Source organism: Macaca nemestrina, chromosome 15, assembly GCF_043159975.1.
Source record: "Macaca nemestrina isolate mMacNem1 chromosome 15, mMacNem.hap1, whole genome shotgun sequence".
NCBI classification, from domain to species: Eukaryota; Metazoa; Chordata; class Mammalia; order Primates; family Cercopithecidae; genus Macaca; species Macaca nemestrina.
In genome coordinates this window covers 18218160-18236761 of record NC_092139.1, presented here as the reverse complement: position 1 = coordinate 18236761, position 18602 = coordinate 18218160, and the positions used below count along the sequence as shown (strand labels likewise).

The 18602-nt window shown below is 44.1% G+C and overlaps 1 protein-coding gene across 3 annotated transcripts in view; it reads right to left on the bottom strand.

Moving 5' to 3' along the window:
* The window catches only part of LOC105496484 (solute carrier family 13 member 3), a 122749-nt gene that overhangs the window by 48444 nt on the left and 55703 nt on the right, over positions 1–18602 (bottom strand). For all 3 annotated transcript variants that reach the window (XM_011766954.3, XM_011766953.2, XM_071079177.1), the window contains 2 exons: positions 5066–5331; positions 1769–1932 (listed from right to left, as the gene is read on the bottom strand). In XM_011766954.3, the coding sequence (XP_011765256.1) occupies positions 1769–1932; positions 5066–5301 (400 nt within the window). In that variant the 5' untranslated portion in view covers positions 5302–5331. The remainder of the gene's footprint in view (positions 1–1768; positions 1933–5065; positions 5332–18602) is intronic.

The window sequence follows — 18602 nt, the reverse complement described above, 5'->3', positions numbered from 1 at the left end:
GTTAACTTAGATAGTACATGGATAAACATTGAAGTTTTAACAGATATATATTTAATTTATTTCATATTTTAAAAACTAGAACTAGCACACAAAACCTATGGTTTCATGGATAATGCTTGTTGTGTTCACTTAGGTAAATGATCCAAAGCCACAGGGGCAGATCTGCCATCTATCTCCTAAGATGTGGCTCCTGTCTTTGGGTCTCGGGTGCCATCATATTCACATTCCACCTGGCAGAAAGGGCAGAACCCGGAAGTTGTACACATCACTTCCACTCACATTCCATTGACCAGACTCAGTTACCTGACCAAGTCTTATCACAAGAGTAGTTTCAGCCTTTCCTCAGAGAGGAAAGCACTGGGTTCTATTCCTAAAAGAACAAAGGAACAATCGATGCTGGGGTTAAACTAGCCATTTCTGCCCACATATGTATCAATTCAAATCTTCCTTTTAAAATAGTTATGTAAATTAAAAGTAAGGCATTTTAAAGCGACATGATGTGGCAGCCACTTTGCAACCATAAGACCAGGGGAACCACAGAGTCGCCAATGAAAAGTCATGACATCATTGTGCCTCTGAATTGATCCTGGACTTCTTTAACTTCACTCTGTGATTTGGGAAAATCATTTCCCTCTTGGAGCCTGAATATAGTCATCTAAAAATACAATGGCTGTGTACGTTTTGTTTTGTTAAGAACACAAGTTCAGAGGATTGAGGGAATCAAATCCCTCTGTTCATAATACGTTATCACTATTTACTGCACAAAGCTTCTATTTTCTATAATTGATTGGGTCTTTTTAGTCCTTTCTCTCCCCATTTCCCACTCTCACCCTTGCCATAGCAACCATTCTGATATGTTTAATGTGTAGCTTTTCATTATACATTTCTTACACAATGTTTTGTCGTTCGTGTGTATTTTCAGCTTACATATGGAGGGTGTATTCTAGATCTCATTCTGGTTTTTACCCGCAATCATAACTGCTCTGTGAGATCCATTTATAGAAGTGTATGGTTCACTAATTCTTCTCTCTTTTAAAAGCAGCATAATGCTCAATGGCATGTACCCACCATTTTTGCCTTTGCCTGTATCGCTACATGCCTAGCGATAAAGCCCATGGAGCCACCAATCCCCACACCACAGAGAGCGCTACAGTGAATATCACTATGTGTGTTCCCTCCTGGACCTAAGAGAGGATTTCTTTGGTGTCTGGGAGCAACACTGCTGGGTTACACAGTATAAACACATTTAATGTGATTAAATCCTTGCACAAGATCCTTAAGAAACTCTAACCCAGTCCACACTCTTTCTAGCAGTGCACGAGAGTTCCTGTGGCCCCCATTCCTGCCAACATGGGGATTCACCAGCTTTCTTATTTCTGCCTGTCTCATTGATTAAAATGTCATTGTTTCAATTTGCATTTCTCTGAATACTGGTGATGCTGAGCATCTCTTTGGATGCTGTAAAACAAGGTTTAATTACAGTACCTACTTCATAGAGCTGTTTTGAGAGTTAAGGGAGATAATGTATGTAAAGAGGTCAACTCACTGCTCAGTATACAGTATGTGCTTAATAAAAGCAAATTTTAAAAAACCAAGGTACCATGATTTCTTATCTAATTATCAGTCATTGTCATAATTAAAACATCTGACACATAGCAGGTGCTCAATAAGTGTGCATGCCCTTGGCCTTCCCTGACATCCTTTGGACATCCCATTCCCACTTCCAAATCCTGGTGGAGTTGGCCCCAATTCCTTTGCACAGCCTCACCTGTATTCTCTTCACTCTCCTGGCCGGGGTCCTTTCGAACCTCCTTCTCACCAAAGAGACTTTTCAGGATGGCATTGGCAATGGGAAGCATCATGGCAGTGGAAGCAGTGTTGCTCAGCCACATGGACAGGAACGAGGTGGTCACCATCATCCCCAGGATGAGCCTGCAGAGCAGATGGCATTAGAGACAAATCCAGAGCCCAGGGCCCAGGAGATCCTCTGGTCCCAGTTTGCCATCCCTGAGGAATCCAATCCATCCATTTTACAGATGGAAACTTGAGACTCAAAGCAGAAACCAAATCCACTCACCAGGTTTATTTTAGATCTAAGAAAACTGTGGTTCAATGTGTTTAAGTGAACTGTCCACAGGTACCCAGGTTATAAAGATATCTCAAGCCTGACGTTTTCTCTTTCTTGCCCCTAAATCCTCAATGACAGCCATTTCAGAAAAAAGTTGCCAGGGCACCAAGACACTCCACTATCTTTCCTTCATGGCCTTCTCAGCTTTCTCCCCCTTTTCCCCTCCCATTCTTACCCCGCTGAGACTCTGCTGAACTTCTTACCAGCACCCAACGCCTTTACTCCTCTGCCTCCCTGCCTTTGCTTGGTCCATTCCCACCAACAGAATTTAAGTCTCAGGATTTTTTCCCTTTATATTGAACTCTGAATCCACCTGGAATTTACTTAGATGCATAATACAAAGTAAGATGTAAATCCATTTTTTAATAGAATAAACCAATTATCCCAACTCCCACCATTTATTGGATAATCCTTCCTTCGGATTTGGATTTCCTTTAGATTTATTCTGTTTCAAAAATTGGTTTTCAGACTTGTGTCTTACTGTTTTAGTTATTGTAACTTTAGAATATATTTAAGAGCAGCCCTGCTCATTCTTCAAAGTTAAGCTCAAATGTGACTTCCTCCAGGAAGTTCCCCCCATCCCTCTACCTCTCATGCGGGCTCTCACACTATGGTGTGCCTCTTGGAGATCAAATTCCGCTTGGCATTGGAATCAGTTCCATAGATGGAGTCTGTCCCACAGGACTGGCAGCTCCTCTAGGAGGAGGCGCAGCTACAGGACCTAGCAGAGCAGTTGGCACAGAGATGATACTAGAAACCTAGGAGTCATCCAGAACCTTTTCTTCCTACGCTCTCCCCTGTGTCAATTTTATCACCCAAATTGCTCTCAAATCTATCCAATCTGTTCATCTCCACTGCCACCTCCTAGTCCAAGCTGCTACTGTCTCTTGTCGGGACACTCTAAATGGCCTTCTAACTGGGATGTATCAGCTTCTCATTCTGGTACTCTCCTATCTGATCTCTACAAGGCAACTAAGAGGAATCTTTTAAAAAATGCAAATCTGAAGGAAATGAGATGTATTTGAAAAAAAAAATGCAAATCTGGCCATGTCACTCCTCAGCTTATAACCCTTAAAAGAACAGATTTATAACTATAAGTCTATGGATATAATTCAGAACTGGATTGGGGGAAAATGTGTATCTTCATTTTGCTAACATCTAATCAAATTAAGCATTTCCGTCAGTGATAAACGGTCAACAAAGTTCAGGTGTATGAGAAGTGCCTGAGGCTCTGTCACCCCCAAAAAAAATCCCTGACATTTTCTCTGTCTCTCTCTTTCTCTCTTTTCTCTCTCTCTTTCTCTCTCTCTTTCTTTCTCTCTTTTCTTTTTTGAGACAGGGTCTCACTGTCACTGAGGCTGGAGTACAGTAGCGTGATCTTGGCTCACTGCAACCTCCGCCTCCTGGGGTCAAGCGATCCGCCCACCTCAGCTTTCTGAGTAGCTGGGATCACAGGCATGCACCACCATGCCCAGTGAATTTTTTGTATTTTTGGTAGAGACGGGGGTTTTGCCATGTTGGTCAGACTGGTCTTGAACTCCTGGCCTCAAGCGATCCACTTGCCTCAGCCTCCCAAAGTGCTGGGATTACAGGCGGGAGCCACTGCGCCTGGCAAGATCCCTGATATTTTAAAATGACATTATAATCACTGCAGACATCTTGAAATATCAACACTCAAAGCTGCTCAGCATTATGGCTATGATCAGGCCCATCGCTTGGTCTTGCCGGTTGCTGTGTTAATAAAACGGTACCTACCTGTACCAGGGCGCAGGTGTCTGTGTTTACAAAAAAAAATTAGATAATTGCATTTTGCTGTAGTTGTTGTTTCAAACTCTGTTGTGCTTTTTCTTTTTTTTTTTTTTTTTTTTTTTTTTTTTTTTTTTTTTTTGAGACGGAGTCTCACTCTGTAGCCCAGGCTGGAGTGCAGTGGCCGGATCTCAGCTCACTGCAAGCTCCGCCTCCCGGGTTCACGCCATTCTCCGGCCTCAGCCTCCCAAGTAGCTGGGACTACAGGCGCCCGCCACCTCGCCCGGCTAGTTTTTTGTATTTCTTAGTAGAGACAGGGTTTCACCGTGTTAGCCAGGATGGTCTCGATCTCCTGACCTCGTGATCCACCCGTCTCGGCCTCCCAAAGTGCTGGGATTACAGGCTTGAGCCACCGTGCCCGGCCTCTGTTGTGCTTTATGTATTTAAAAAACATTATTCTGGGAAGATCCTTAAGATTCACCAAATTGCCAAAGGGGTTCATGGAACAAAAAATAAGATGAAAATAACACCCCTATTTTAAAGGCCACCCAATCCTCTACGAATAAAAGTCCAAATCCTAACCAGAGGGCCTGAGGCTCTCTAGGATTGTGACCCTGACTCTCCTTCCCTTCCAGTCCATCTTCCCATATCCTCTGCATACCCCCGAACTTCAACTCCCACCTGATCTTCATCACCTAGGCAGGTAAATAGCAAACAAGAATGCTAACAGCCAGCACTGTCTGCTCAGGTGTAGGGGATTTACCTGCATTTGCTCATCTAATCCTCACTAAACTCTATGAGGTGAGTGCCACTACATCACTATTTCACAGGCAGGCAGAGGTTAAGTCATTTTTCAGAGCAGGTCATCTGGGATTCAGCCCTGAGCAGTCGGGGTCAAACTGCCAGTGTGGCCCCCTCCAAAACTGTGGGACTGGAATCCCTGGGGGTGGGGCCTGGGGGTCAGCATCTCATCTCCCGCACCTTTGAGAACAGCTTTCCATGATGGGCCTAGTGCTGCGTCTAGCATGCAGCGGGTGCTTGCTAAATAGCTGAGAAATAAATAAATAAATAAATAAATGGTGGGAACCGATGAGTTTCTTGGCCTGGATGAGTAAACCAAGAAGAGCAGGTATAGGCTCCAGAGGTGTGGTCCCTCTGCCTCTCCGCTGTAGGGCTGGAACCTGTTCTTACCTGGCCGGCTGGACTCCAACAAGCATCAGGATCTTGAGGGCGATTCGCCGGTGCAGATTCCACTCCTCAATGGCGCTGGCCATGATCAGGCCACTGAGGAAGAGGAAGTTGGTGTCGAGGAAGTACTGGGGGCAGACCTTGTTGGAGGGCAAGATGCCCATGAAGGGGAAGAGGACGATGGGCAGCAGCGCTGTCACTGAGAGCGGCAGGGCCTCCGTGCACCAGTACACCGCCATGAGCAGGATGATAAACAAGCAGCGGCCTTCCTGCAGGAGGAGATGCATGCTCAGAGGGTCAGTGGGGCTCAGGGCAGAGCGGGAAGGAGGCCCAGGGCTGGGGGCAGAAGGGGAAGGAGGCCCAGGGCTCAGGGCAGAAGGGGAAGGAGGCCCAGGGCTCAGGGCAGAGGGGGAAGGAGGCCCAGGGCTGGGGGCAGAGGGGGAAGGAGGCCTGGGGCTGGGGGGAGACAGGGAAGGAGGCCTGCGGCAGGGCCTGCCCTGGCTCGTTCTCAGGGCAGCAGTGGAGCAGGTGTGTCCCTAAGGCGTTAACTTTAAGCAGGTGGCGTCACCTTTCTAAGCGTCATTTTGCTCAACTATAAAATGAAGAAGCTATTTTGGTCCACCTCATAGGACTGTTTGAGAATGAAGTGAAATACACTGTTGTCTTAGAGATAAAGATGAGAATGAAAATAGTTTACTTGATAGGGGATCCCAGGAGGTTCTGGAAGGACAGTGGGGAAGTGAAACAGAAGGAAGCCAATCCAGTGAGTGTCCCATGAGAAGGTTACCACTGTGAACACCTGGATCTCAATTCTGATGGCAAACCCTGGGGACAGGGCAGACTATGCTTCAGTGTGTGTCCCATGAGAAGGTTACCACTGTGGACACCTGAAGCTCAATTCTGATGGGGAACCCTGGCGAAAGGGCAAATCATGCCTTAGAGTTGTCTCAACTGGAGGCAAGGAAGTTGGAGCATTTATCTGCCAACTCCTGGCGGTCGTTGGTTGAGGGCTGATACTGGGAGCATTAACTTTCAGCACTTCCGGCATCCTTCTGTGCAGACTGAGCACGCTCCTGCAGCCAGAGGCAACGCTCCCGCAGACCATATCAGAGGCAGTAAGAAGCTACTGGTGTGTGTGGAAATGGTGAGCACCAGTTGGGGTGTGGAGGGGGCACAGGGAGCAACTGCCACATCCTTACGCAGTACTCAGCACAATGCCCAACACATAATGCATACTCCATAAACAATAACAATAGCTGACATCTGTTGGGCTAAGTACCAGGTGCTATTTATTCCTAACAAAATCCTAGTGAAGTAGGTATGATTATTATCCCCATTTGATGGATTAGGAAACTGAGGTGCAAAGAGGTCATTAGCAAGGTAAAGGCTGTGCAGACCAGGGTAGACCAAGGCAATCTACCTCTATAGCCAGACCTTCATACAAGTGCCCTGCTGCTGTTCTCAGCTGAATATTAGAACCAATGAAGGGCAGACAAAGTAATTTAAGTCTAATCAGTGGTTGCCAGAGTTAGGGTGGAAGGTCTATGTTGTGGGGGTGTAGGTAGGGGTTGCAGAGGAGCACAGAGGAAACTTTTGGGCTGATGGCAATGTTCTATACCTAGATTGGAGTGGTAGCTACATTGGTGTGCACATTTGTCAAAACCTGTCAAACTACACACCTGTTCTCATCATGAGAGTGATAATGACAATGACTTCACATCTAATGCATCCGTGTCCCACAGGATTCATAATACTTAATGTCCCATTATTCGCGTGGTCACTGTTGGAATGAAACTATTCCCGCCCTGCCCTTGCTTTCTTATGTCCTCTCAAGGCAATGATTTTGCATGTTCTAGGAAACATGAACTTTTTCTTGGATTTGGTCCTGTCTGGAGCCATCTTATGGCTCTTACTTCCTACTTACAGTAAGTTTTGTTAGCTTTATTCCATGTCCATAGGACATCGAACAGAGCACTATCCTAAGAGAACATATCCTCAGCGAAACAGGACAGGTATCAGGTTACATGGGGGACGCTATGATTAGTTAATCCATCTTACAGGGAGGTCAGGGAGGGACCAGGGAGACCCATCAGACAGCCGTGGCAACAATCCAGGCAAAAGACACTGGCCACTAGGGCCCATTGCCGGCAGTTGTTGGTAGTGAGAAGTAGTTGAATTCTCGATCTATTTCCAAGGTCACGTCTGACAGTTTGGCTGATAGATCTGTTGTGGTATGCAAAGAGCAAAGAGAGAAGTCAAGGGCAATTCCAAGTTGTAGGTCTCCACAGTGGGAAGGTGGGGTTGTCATTTACTGAGATGGGGGAGACACACTGTCACCAATTTCCATACCTTGAAACACACATCCCGAGACTCTGCTTAACACACCCTACATTGGAAAATGTTCAGATTCCCAAGTCCCTTAGCTTTTCTATCAGTTGCTCACATTCACTCATGAAATTTATAGATGTGCAAAAAGTCTCCCGCAGGGAGAATTTCTGTACAGCTCATCCCATTTTCCTATTGACTTAAGATACATTGTTTTAGAGAAAAAATTAAATAAGCTGCCACAGTTAATACAAAGTTATCCTTCAGGATACCTAAAATTTATTTCTTGGGGGCCAGAGAAGAACAACTGTAAAACAAATTAACTCAACTTGGAATGAATATCCCAAGAACCCAGGTTATTGGACACACACATTAAAGGTTGAAAGTAAAAGGAATAATACAGAATCAAACTTCACAACTAAAAATTCCCTAAGTTTTGATTTGTCACCATCCTTTCAGTTTCTCAAGTCAGGCAGATCCATGCATCTCAGAGGTAAGATATCTTTGAGAATCACAAGACCAGAGTCCACAAATACTAATAACCCCCAGTCCTTTGTTCAAGCAAAATTGTATGTTGAATCCCAGTATATAAAACAGACAAACTTTGAATGTAAAAATCAGGGGAAAAAAGGCACTTTTCTGGACATGGGCTTCTCTGTTCTCTGCCTCCCTTCTACCTACCCTGGCAGCCCCTAAACTTCCCAGATTTGGGGATTCAGTGGCAGATCATCAGATCATCACCAAGCCCCTCTCATTTCCCTGGCTCTACAGATGTGGAGACTCAGATCAGAGAGGGAAAGAGTGAGTCAGCAGGTGGATGTCGGAGCTGTTTCCAGAACCCCAAAGCTCCCCCAACAAGAAGCTGAGACCCTTTTGGGAAAAGGCCCCCTTTTGTGGAAAAGCCTCAATGTGTGCTTGGAGCCAAAAGGCATCATTCTAGAATTCCACAGAGATAGAGGGCAGGTCTGTCCCAGGTATACAGCATAGCAAACAAGGATGTGGGAAACCAGTGGCACAATAAACAGCACCCTGTTTAGAGAAGCTCCTGGAATCCCAACATTCTGCCTACAGAGCTTTAGTAACCACCTGGGGAGCCAGTGTACCCAAGGTTTCAGACTTGGCCAAGGCCACCTCAGCCTTCTTAGGCTGGGAACCTGAATATCACCTGGGGACAATTGGTTTCCACAGCTCAGAGAGCCAAAGGGGCCTTCCTGAAGACATACAACTTTGGAGAGATGGAGCCACCTCTCCTCTTGAGTCTCAGCTCCCAGTACAAAAGCAGCACGAAACCCTGTCTCCAGCCCCTTATCCTGCTTCATGTTCTTTCATGTAACTGGTTACCACCTGAAAGCAGATTTTATAGCTCTGTATGTTTTCTCCTCTATTAGAATGCAAGCTCTAGGAGGGCAGGGATTGTGTTCCCAGTGCCAAGAACAGTTCCTGGCACATAGTAGGCACTCCAAATATCTGTTGAATGATGAATACATGCTTCTACAACTTAGAGAAAAAGCTCGATCCAAGTTATCATTCATTCATCTCTCCATTTAGCAAACTTTATTTCTGACCACATGCTATGCCCTGGGCTGGAAGCTGGCACAAGGAAAATGACTAAGACATAGTCTCTAAATTTTTAACAAGCACATCTGACCATGCCAATCAATAAACAATTCTTAGCCAGGTGCCTATAGTCCCAGCTATTTGGGAGGCTCAGGAAAGATGATTGCTTGAGGCCAGGAGTTCAAGTCCAGCCTGGGCAACACAGTGAAACCTGGTCTCTAAAAACCAAACAAACAAAAACTACAGTGCTTCTCAAACCCAAATCACCTTCCCAGCCTCTTTCTGCCAAATATCCCTCAAACAACGGATGTGTGTTGGCAAAATGTTGAACAATTGGCTCTCTGAAAAACGTGTGTGTGTGTGTGTGTGTGTGTGTGTGTGTGTGTCTGTATTAAGGTCTGTATTTAATAACTGGCTATTAGAATTCCTAAAAACTTGACAATCACATTTCCCAAGCCAGCATAAGCTGGCTGCAGCACACCACTGTGGGCCTCCAGGCAGAAGGACATCCATGTATCATCCCCTGGGCCAGGAAATCTGCATCACAGTCTGCTGTAAAATTGCCTTTCTTCCACCCATGCTTGGTATCCTGCTCCACAATGAATTCATGCTTTTTAAAGTATACAATTACTTTCTATCAGATCTTCCTGCTAACCCAAGAAGGAATGCCCCATGTATCCTGTTCTGCGTACCACTTGCCAGACCAACAGGTATCCCAATTTGTAAATATGAGTCCTTGGTGGAGATTACAATCTCAAATTCCCACAGAAGCCCAGACATACCATAAATGAACTCTTGGACTCCTTCAGACAATCCTCATCTCTGCGTTTTGAAAATGATATGACTATAAGACGTTTCACTTTCATCTTAGGTCTATTATGAGACACCTAGACTCCTAGACTGTAGTCCACCCCTCTACTTGGCATTCAAGATTTAGTGCCTAGCCCATCCCTGGCCCTAGACTCCTAGACTGTAGTCCACACCTTTACTTGGTATACAAGGTTTGGTGCCTAGCCCATCCCTGGTTCATCTGCTTCCACTGCTCAAGGAGATAGACATGAACACAAATCATTCATCCCCCAGAGAGACAAGTGCTAAAACAGAGTTTAAGACAGTGAGCTATGGCGCAAAGGTGAAAGGGAGCTGTGTCAGCCAGTGGGGTCTGAGAAGGGCAGACACCTCAGCACCTCCTTGCTATGGTCTCAATGTTTCTGTCCCCCCAGATTCATACACGGAATCCTCATCCCCATTGTAGTGGTGATAAAGAGGCAGGGCCTTTGGGAGGTGATTAGGTCAAAAGGGCTCTGCTCTCACTAATAGGAGTAGTGTCCTCATAAAAGGGGCCTAAAGGCCCTTTTTATGGAAGCTTCTGCCATGTGAGGACACAGCAATAAGGCACTGTCTTTGAAGCAAAGAGCAAGGCCCCACCAGGCACTGAATCTGCCAGTGCCTTGATCTTGAACTTCCCAGCCCCCAGAACTGTAAGCAATATATTTCTATTGTTTAAATATCACTCAATCTAAGGTATTTTGTTATAGTAGCCCAAATGGACTAAGACAGTCCTCCATCTCTCCCTTTGGTGCCCACCATTCCTGTTCACACCAGTGCCATCTTCAGATTTCTCTGGCTTTAGAAGCACACTTGGCCAAGACTGCAAAGAAATAACACTACTAGGAATAGCTCCCAGCCACGAAGTTCAGTTGCCTTTCAGTGGCATAACTGAGGCATGTCGAATACCATTTCCCAGAAGTCCCCAGTAAGGCTGAATCCCTGCTGCTGGCAGGAACCTCTTCATTAACACACCTGTATTTCTTCCATGCTCTTCACTGTTTCCCTTGTCAGTCAAATTCCTTGCAGTCAAATCATTGTCTCAGGGTCCTTCCGAAGACCCAATCTAACACAGAAGTCTTCTCAGAGAGGGTGACATCTTTCTGAGCTACGATTGGAGAGGTGTTTGGCACAGAGAAGGAGAGGGACTGCCTTCTTGCCTATGCTGGAAGCCTCTTTTGTATTTGAGTCAAAAAGAAGGGTCATGTCCTCCAGCTGGATTTGGGGTTTATCTGAGCCAAACCCAGTTGAGAGAGGTCCCAGGCATTATCTGATACAAGAGAGTCCAAGCTCTGTCATTAGAGCCTGAGCATTTAGGTCTCTCCCCTCCATCTGCCCTGCTCTTGACCAAGGTCAAACTTCATCGGCTTTCACTGAGACTATTTCTCAACCTTTGCGCTTGTCTTCATACATCCTCCACATGAACAGTCAAAGGAATACTTCTAAAATGCACTTCAGATCATGCCACTCCCCTGCTCAAACACCTCCTCTGGCTCCCCATGGCCCCCAGACTCACAGTCATGGCATTCGAAGCTTATCAGGGTGTCCCAGTACAGGCTTCCCACATTCCCCACTTTCTCTGTTCTCTTGGACACAGTTCTCTCAGCAGTCTACACTGCTTGTCAATCTCTGGGCCTTTGCACATGCTTTTCCTTTTGCCAGGAACATTCTTCTACTTCTTCATGTAGTGAATTATGACTCATCTTGTAGAGGCCATTTTTATCCTGTGACCCCCACCCTAAAGTCCTGGTCAGTTCCAATATCTATGCTCTCACAGCACTCGGTTCACAGAAGAGCAGAACAGCACAGCGGTTAAGAACCTGGGCTTGTTGCAAGACTTCCTGGATTTGAACTAGAGCTTGACTACACCATGACTTTTGTGATCTTGGATAGGTGACTTAATGTCTCTGTGACTCAAGTTTCTGTCATTTGCAACTCAGACTCCTGACTAAAACACTCACCTTCTCCATTCTCCTAACAATAAATAATACCTGACATTTTAATAGAACTTAATGTGTGTGCTTTCATCTTTGCTATTGCAAAATTCAGAATATCTCTGTCACACAGTGATGGAAAAAATAAGAACTAACATTTATTGAATGTTACTATATGCCTGGGACTGTTCTAAGTATGTTACATCTATTTGTTCATTAAATAACCTTATGAAAGGAAAGTTAGTATTATTTTCATTTACATTTAGCAAATGAGAAAATTGAGGCACAGAGAAGTTAAGACAAGGGATCTTCAAAAACTTCACAAAAAATATGTATTATTTTAAAACTATGCATGGATTTCAAATTTTTGCACCAAAGTAAACTCATACTAACTTATTATCACATGTCTGAACAGAATCTAGTTTTAGGCACTAAAAAGGATAGTTCGAAAACCGCCCCTATCAGAGCTCTATGAATTCTGCTAAAATTGAAGTAAAAACAAACATCAAATTGATGGTGAAGCTTTATGAACAGTTTATGGGGACAATGCCCCAATTCTAATTTACAAATGGGTAATTTGTTTTAGAAGGGATGAGACTATGTTGAAGATGAAGCCTGCAGTGGCAGAGCATCCACATGGATCTGCAAGGAAAAAAAAATTTAATCTTGTTCATGCCCTAATTGAAAAGCACCAACAATTAACAGCAGAAACAATAGCCAACACCACAGACGTCTCAATTGGTTCAGCATACACAATTCTGACTGGAAAATTAAAGTTGGGCAAACTTTCCATTTGATGGGTACCAAGACCACTGCACCGAGATCAGCTGCAGACAAGAACAGAACTTTCAACGGAAATTTTAAACAAATGCGATCAAGATCCTGAAGCATTTCTTCTAAGAATTATAACAGGAGTTGAAACATGGCTTTGCCAGTACAATCCTGAAGACAAAGCACGATTAAGGCAATGGCCATCAAGAGTTGGAAGTGGTGGCCGGGCGCGGTGGCTCAAGCCTGTAATCCCAGCACTTTGGGAGGCCGAGACGGGCGGATCACAAGGTCAAGAGATCGAGACCATCCTGGCTAACACGGTGAAACCCTGTCTCTACTAAAAAATACAAAAAACTAGCCGGGCGAGGTGGCGGGCGCCTGTAGTCCCAGCTACTCGGGAGGCTGAGGCAGGAGAATGGCGCAAACCCGGGAGGTGGAGCTTGCAGTGAGCTGAGATACGGCCACTGCACTCCAGCCTGGGCGACAGCATGAGACTCCATCTCAAAAAAAAAAAAAAAAAAAAAGAGTTGGAAGTGGTGCGGTCAAAGCAAAAGTGAACTGATCAAGAGCAAAGGTCATGGCAACATTTTTGGGGGGATGCTCAAGGCATTTTCCTTGTTGACTTTCTGGAGGGCCAACGAACAATAACATCTGCTCATTATCAGAGTTTTATGAGGATTAGCCAAAGCTTTAGCAGAAGGACTAGGGAAAGCTTCCCCAGAGAGTCCTTCACCACAGCAATGCTCCTGCTCCTTCCTCTCTTCAAACAAGGACAGTTTTGTGGGAGTTTTAACAGGAAATCATTAGGCATCTGTCTTACGGTCCTGATTTGGCTTCTTTTGACTTCTTTTTGTTTCCTAATCTTCAAAAATCTTTAAAGAGCACCCATTTTTCTTCAGTTAATAATGTAAAAAAAGATGACATTGACATGGTTAAATTTCTCAGACTCTTAGTTCTTTAAGGATGGATTAAATAGCCGGTATCATCATTACAAAAGTGTCTAGAACTTGATGGAGCTTATGTTGAGAAACAAAGTTTATATTTTAATTTTTGTCTTTTAATTCCATTTTCTTTTTTTTTTTTTTTTTTTTTTTGAGACAGCGTCTCGCTCTGTCGCCCAGGCTGGAGTGCAGTGGCCGGATCTCAGCTCACTGCAAGCCCCGCCTCCTGGGTTCACGCCATTCTCCTGCCTCAGCCTCCCAAGTAGCTGGGACTACAGGCGCCCGCCACCTCGCCCGGCTAGTTTTTTGTATTTTTTTAGTAGAGACGGGGTTTCACCGTGTTAGCCAAGATGGTCTCGATCTCCCGACCTCGTGATCCGCCCGTCTCGGCCTCCCAAAGTGCTGGGATTACAGGCTTGAGCCACCGCGCCCGGCCTAATTCCATTTTCTTATGAACTTTTTGAAGTCTTCTCATCTTATAGATGGTTCTGGAATTTAAAAAGTTGTGGCTCCAAATCAAGAAAAATACATTGAGTACTCAGGGGGTCTTAAGCAATCTCTATGTGGAACTTCCCAGCACATCACATCCAAGGTCACATGATATCTTCCCAAGAAAGGGTTCTAAAACCAAGTAAGTTTTTCAGGAACTGCTCTCCCTACCACTCCGCTAAAAATTCATAATTGGTACACTGAAAGGGCTGACAAATCATGTAGTACACACATTTATTTGGCCTTGTCTAACCCAAAGTTTCCAAAATATATTTGACCACAGACTGAAATATTTCTTAAAATCCTCCACAACTTACGCTCCATGGAAAATAAGGTGGTAAATGCTGCCAAATTGTAACCTGCAAAGGTTCATCCATTCAGTATGATTTACTGACTCTGTCTCCTCAACTACTAAGAAAGTTCCCTGAGAAGAGGGACCCCATTTCTTTTGTCTTGTTCACTTCTGTGTCCCCAGCACTTGGCACAGTCCCCAACACATTGAGGGAATTGGTATCAGAGAGTGTGGAATGAGTGAAAGAATAAATGGATTGTGACCCTGACTCTTTGCTGGCCACCGTGACCCTGACTCTTTGCTGGCCACCATGCTGAAAGTTCAGGAGGTAGAGATGAGTAAGGGAACATCTGCCCTCGAGTTGTTCAGAGTATAGGGATCAGGCAGGTGGATGCCGGGTCAAATAACTACACTGGGACCAACATGTGGTTCTCAGTAAGCTAGGGACACCTAGGGGAAAGTAATTAACTTAGCTTAGAGGACAAAGAAAGATAGCAGGGAACATTTCTCTTAGGAAGAGCTATTTAAACTAAATCTTAGAGAATAAAAGCTTTTGCAGATTCCTAAGGTCAGAGCCTCCCCTTTGTCCAGCAGGCACTTGAGCATTCATTTGCCTATTGTACTTTAAAATATGAGGGCGGATTTCCGGAGCAGTAGGGGATCCTTGCAAATTTACTCCTCTAACTCAACCGGAATTGGTGTGTGGTGTGTGCGTGTGTGTGTGTTTGTGTGTGTGTGAGATACTCATGAGTAGCACCAAAGTTACAAATTTAAGAAGGCAATATAGTTTCCCTGCTAAGGACACTCTAAGGTCAGAACTTAATAGATGACAAGAATTTTAAAAAGACATGACTCAGATCTTACAATATCAAAGGGATATAAAAGGGATAGTTTGAACAACTTTTTACCAATCACTTTGATAATTTCAAGTAACCAGAGAAACTTCCTGATAAAACATACCTTTCTCAACTACCAGAAAAAGAAATTTAAAAGCTGAATATTTCGGTGTCTATTGAAGAAACTGAATCAATCATTAAAAACCTCCCCACAGAAAAGCTCCAAGCCCTTCTGGCTTCAATGGTAATTCTACCAAACACTGAAGGAATAAATAATACCATTTTGCACGCACTCTTTCAGAGAGCAGAGAAAAAGGGAACACTTCCCAATTCACTTTATGAGGACAGGATAACCCTGTTACCTGGGTGATCCTGACAAGGGCATTAAAAGAAAAGAAAATGGAATATAATGGTTGAGAACAGTGACATGCAGTCACCTGGAAAATTTCAATTCTGAGGAGCTCTAGTGAGAGTTTCCTTTTCTATGCAGCTTCACATCTCTATGCAGAAGAATAACTACAGTATAATGACAATCACAACCACCAACATGTTTTGAGTATTCTCTAAGTTTCAGGCATCTTCTATGTATTAACTCATTTAATGCCCCTAACAATCTTTTCAGGGAGGCATATTTTTTTTTCCTTTCTTTTCTTTCTTTTTTCCTTTCTTTTTCTCTTTTTCTTTTTCTTTTCTTTCTTTTTTTTTTTTTTTTTTTTTTTTTTGAACCAAGGTCTCACTGTGTTGCCCAGGCTGGTCTTGAATTCCTGGGCTCAAGTGAACCTCCCATCTCAGCCTCCCAAGTAGCTGGGATGACAGGCATACACTGACACACCTGGATTCAGGAAGGTACTATTACTTTCCCTCTCTGTTTTGGGGGAAATTATAAAAAGACATCGATTTAGGTCATGCATAACACTGTGTCCCAGGTAATTCAGTCCCAGGGTAGTGTTGCAGTTTACAAACTGCATAGTCTAAACAGGAATTCTAATTTTTAAACTCTTCTCTCTTAAACATTTAAGAGACTCAAAGTATAATAATCACTAGCAATTAATTAGCAAGCAATTAATTTCCAAGTAATTACACTTATCAACTCATTTTATTTTCACAACAATCCTTTGAGACAGATATTATTAGCTCTGTTTTACTGATGGGACAACTGAAGCAGACAGGAAAAGTCAGGTAACTTGCCCACAGCTGCTGAGGCAGTCAGGATTTGAACCCAGGTGGTCTGACCAGAGTTTTCTCTTTATCACTATGTATTTCTGCACAACCTGTGGGTGTTCTTGTCAAATGCCCACATCCTCTCTATTCTCTAGCATGCCTGAAAATCTCTCACATTCCTAAACCAAGAGAACCTCTCTCAAGCCTCCTGGCTTGTCCTTGCCATCCCTGCCCCTCCATCACTCCCCATCTCTGCCTCACTGTCTCCCACAAGGCATGCTCATAATAACCATCCTGTTCCCTCCCAATTCCTCATTCACAGGAACTCCATCCTTCTAGTTCTGGCTCCTTTCTCCAGAAAATAGCCTATCTCGAGGATCTAGTTCTTCCTCTCTTCATGCAATAGCAACAACAATCACTATCACCATAATAATACTAATAACAGTAAATACCTATTGAGAATTTGCTATGTGGCAGACACTGCCCAAACAACTGTACCTGTGTATTATCTCAGTTTAATTGTGATTGTCACAACAGCCCTATGAAGTAGGTTCCATGATTATCTCCATTTAGCAGATAATGCAACTGAAGCACAGCGTGAATAAGTAACCTGGCCAGGGTCACAGAGATGAAAGTAGTAGACAGCCTGCTGGGCAGACACAAGGCAAGCTGCTCATAACATTATGCTGTTACACAAGGGGGAGATGGTGAGACCTAGACAAGCTGTTCCCAAATATCCAATCAGTATTAGGATGGATAGCAGCAAATAATTGTTTAGCATAAGTATATCCCATGCACTATTTGGGATATACTTATAGTTTAAAAATGACTCCTTGTTCATCTGAAATTCAAAGTGAACTTAGAACCCTGTATTTTATCCTTCAATCCTAGCTGGGCCAACATTCCAAAGATGTGAGGAGGGAAAGCTCAAGTATTTCTAAAGACCAGATGTGGTTATGAAGTGAGAATTTCAGCCCAGGGCCTCTTTAAAATCCTGCCTAAGAGGTCCACTTCCAAGTGATATAGGACCCCTGAGGGAGTTCCCATGTATAGGAAACCAGGAATTAGAGGGGTAGAAGCCAGGGGGAAAAGCCCAACGGAAGGGCTGTGAAGTGTTCTGAGAAAGGGGAGACCCTCTAGTCTCCCAACCCCGTAAGACTCACAAGAGAAGTGTCTGCTGTAAAGGGAAGCTGAGGGGCAGGAGTCATGCACCTGCCAGGCTCCTTGCCTCTTCCTGCCCCCTGGCTTCTTTCACTGTGGCTGTCACAAACCTTGCTTAAGAAAATAAGGAAGAAGAGGTGCAACCGTAAAGAGGAACTCAGGAGACAATGATCTCTCTTTCCTCTTTGTTTCCCAGCTTCCAGCCTGTAGAACCCCCAGGAAGGGAAGGGGAAAGGATTTCACTTCAAATCAAGTTCCACGTTTTGATGATCACCTGGAACTGACCATTCTAATTTCTGAATTGAGACCATGTTTGTGTATTAAAGTAATTGGAGGATTTTAATTACATCTCAAGAGTGATAGGAAATGGCATGTGTCTGCAGGGGTTTTTGTCCAAGTAATAGGAAAAGAACTGAAAATATTTTAGAGCACTATCTGGAGAGAAAAATAAACATGACTTCAAAAAAAGAGCTTCATTGAGCTATAATTTACATAAAATAAAAGTTCTGACAAATGGTCATAGTCATATAGCCACCATCCCGATCAAGATACAGGACATTTACATCTTCCCAGAAAGTTCCTGCATGCCCCTTTCAGGTCAATTCCCACATCCCCTGCAAAATAGTGCTGCAATTTCTATCACTATAGATTGGTTTTTGCCTGTTCTAGGACATAATGGAATCATACAGGATGTACTTCTCTGTCTCTGGCTATTTTTTAATTTTAATTTTACCAACAAGAATGAGCTTGAAGTATGTGTGGCTGTTTTGCTCAGCATAATGCCTGTGAGATTCCTCCACGCAGTTGTGTGTGTCAGTAGCCTATTCTTTTTTACTGCTGAGTAGTAGTCCATTCTGTGAATAGATGGGAATTTATTTGTACATTTTCCTGCTGGTGGACATTTGGATTATTTCCAGTTTCAGGCTATTATGGAAAAAGTTGTTGTGAACACTAGCATACATCTGCTTTGGAGGTGACATTCTGTGAGTCCTCTTGTGCAATGTATTCAGATGTATTCATTCTGTACATGACATAAATGGGAGGAAAGGTTGTTGTTTAAATTCTGGCTGCAAGGGTTGCTTTTCAAAGCTGTATTCTCTCTCTCTCTCTCTCTCTCTCTCCTTTCTTTTTCTCTCCCCTCCCTCCCTCCTTCCTCTCACTCCCTCTGTCCTTCCTCTCTGTCCCTCCCCCTCCCTTTCTTTCCTTCCTCTCTCTCTCCTCCCTTTCTCTCTCTCCCGCCTCCTC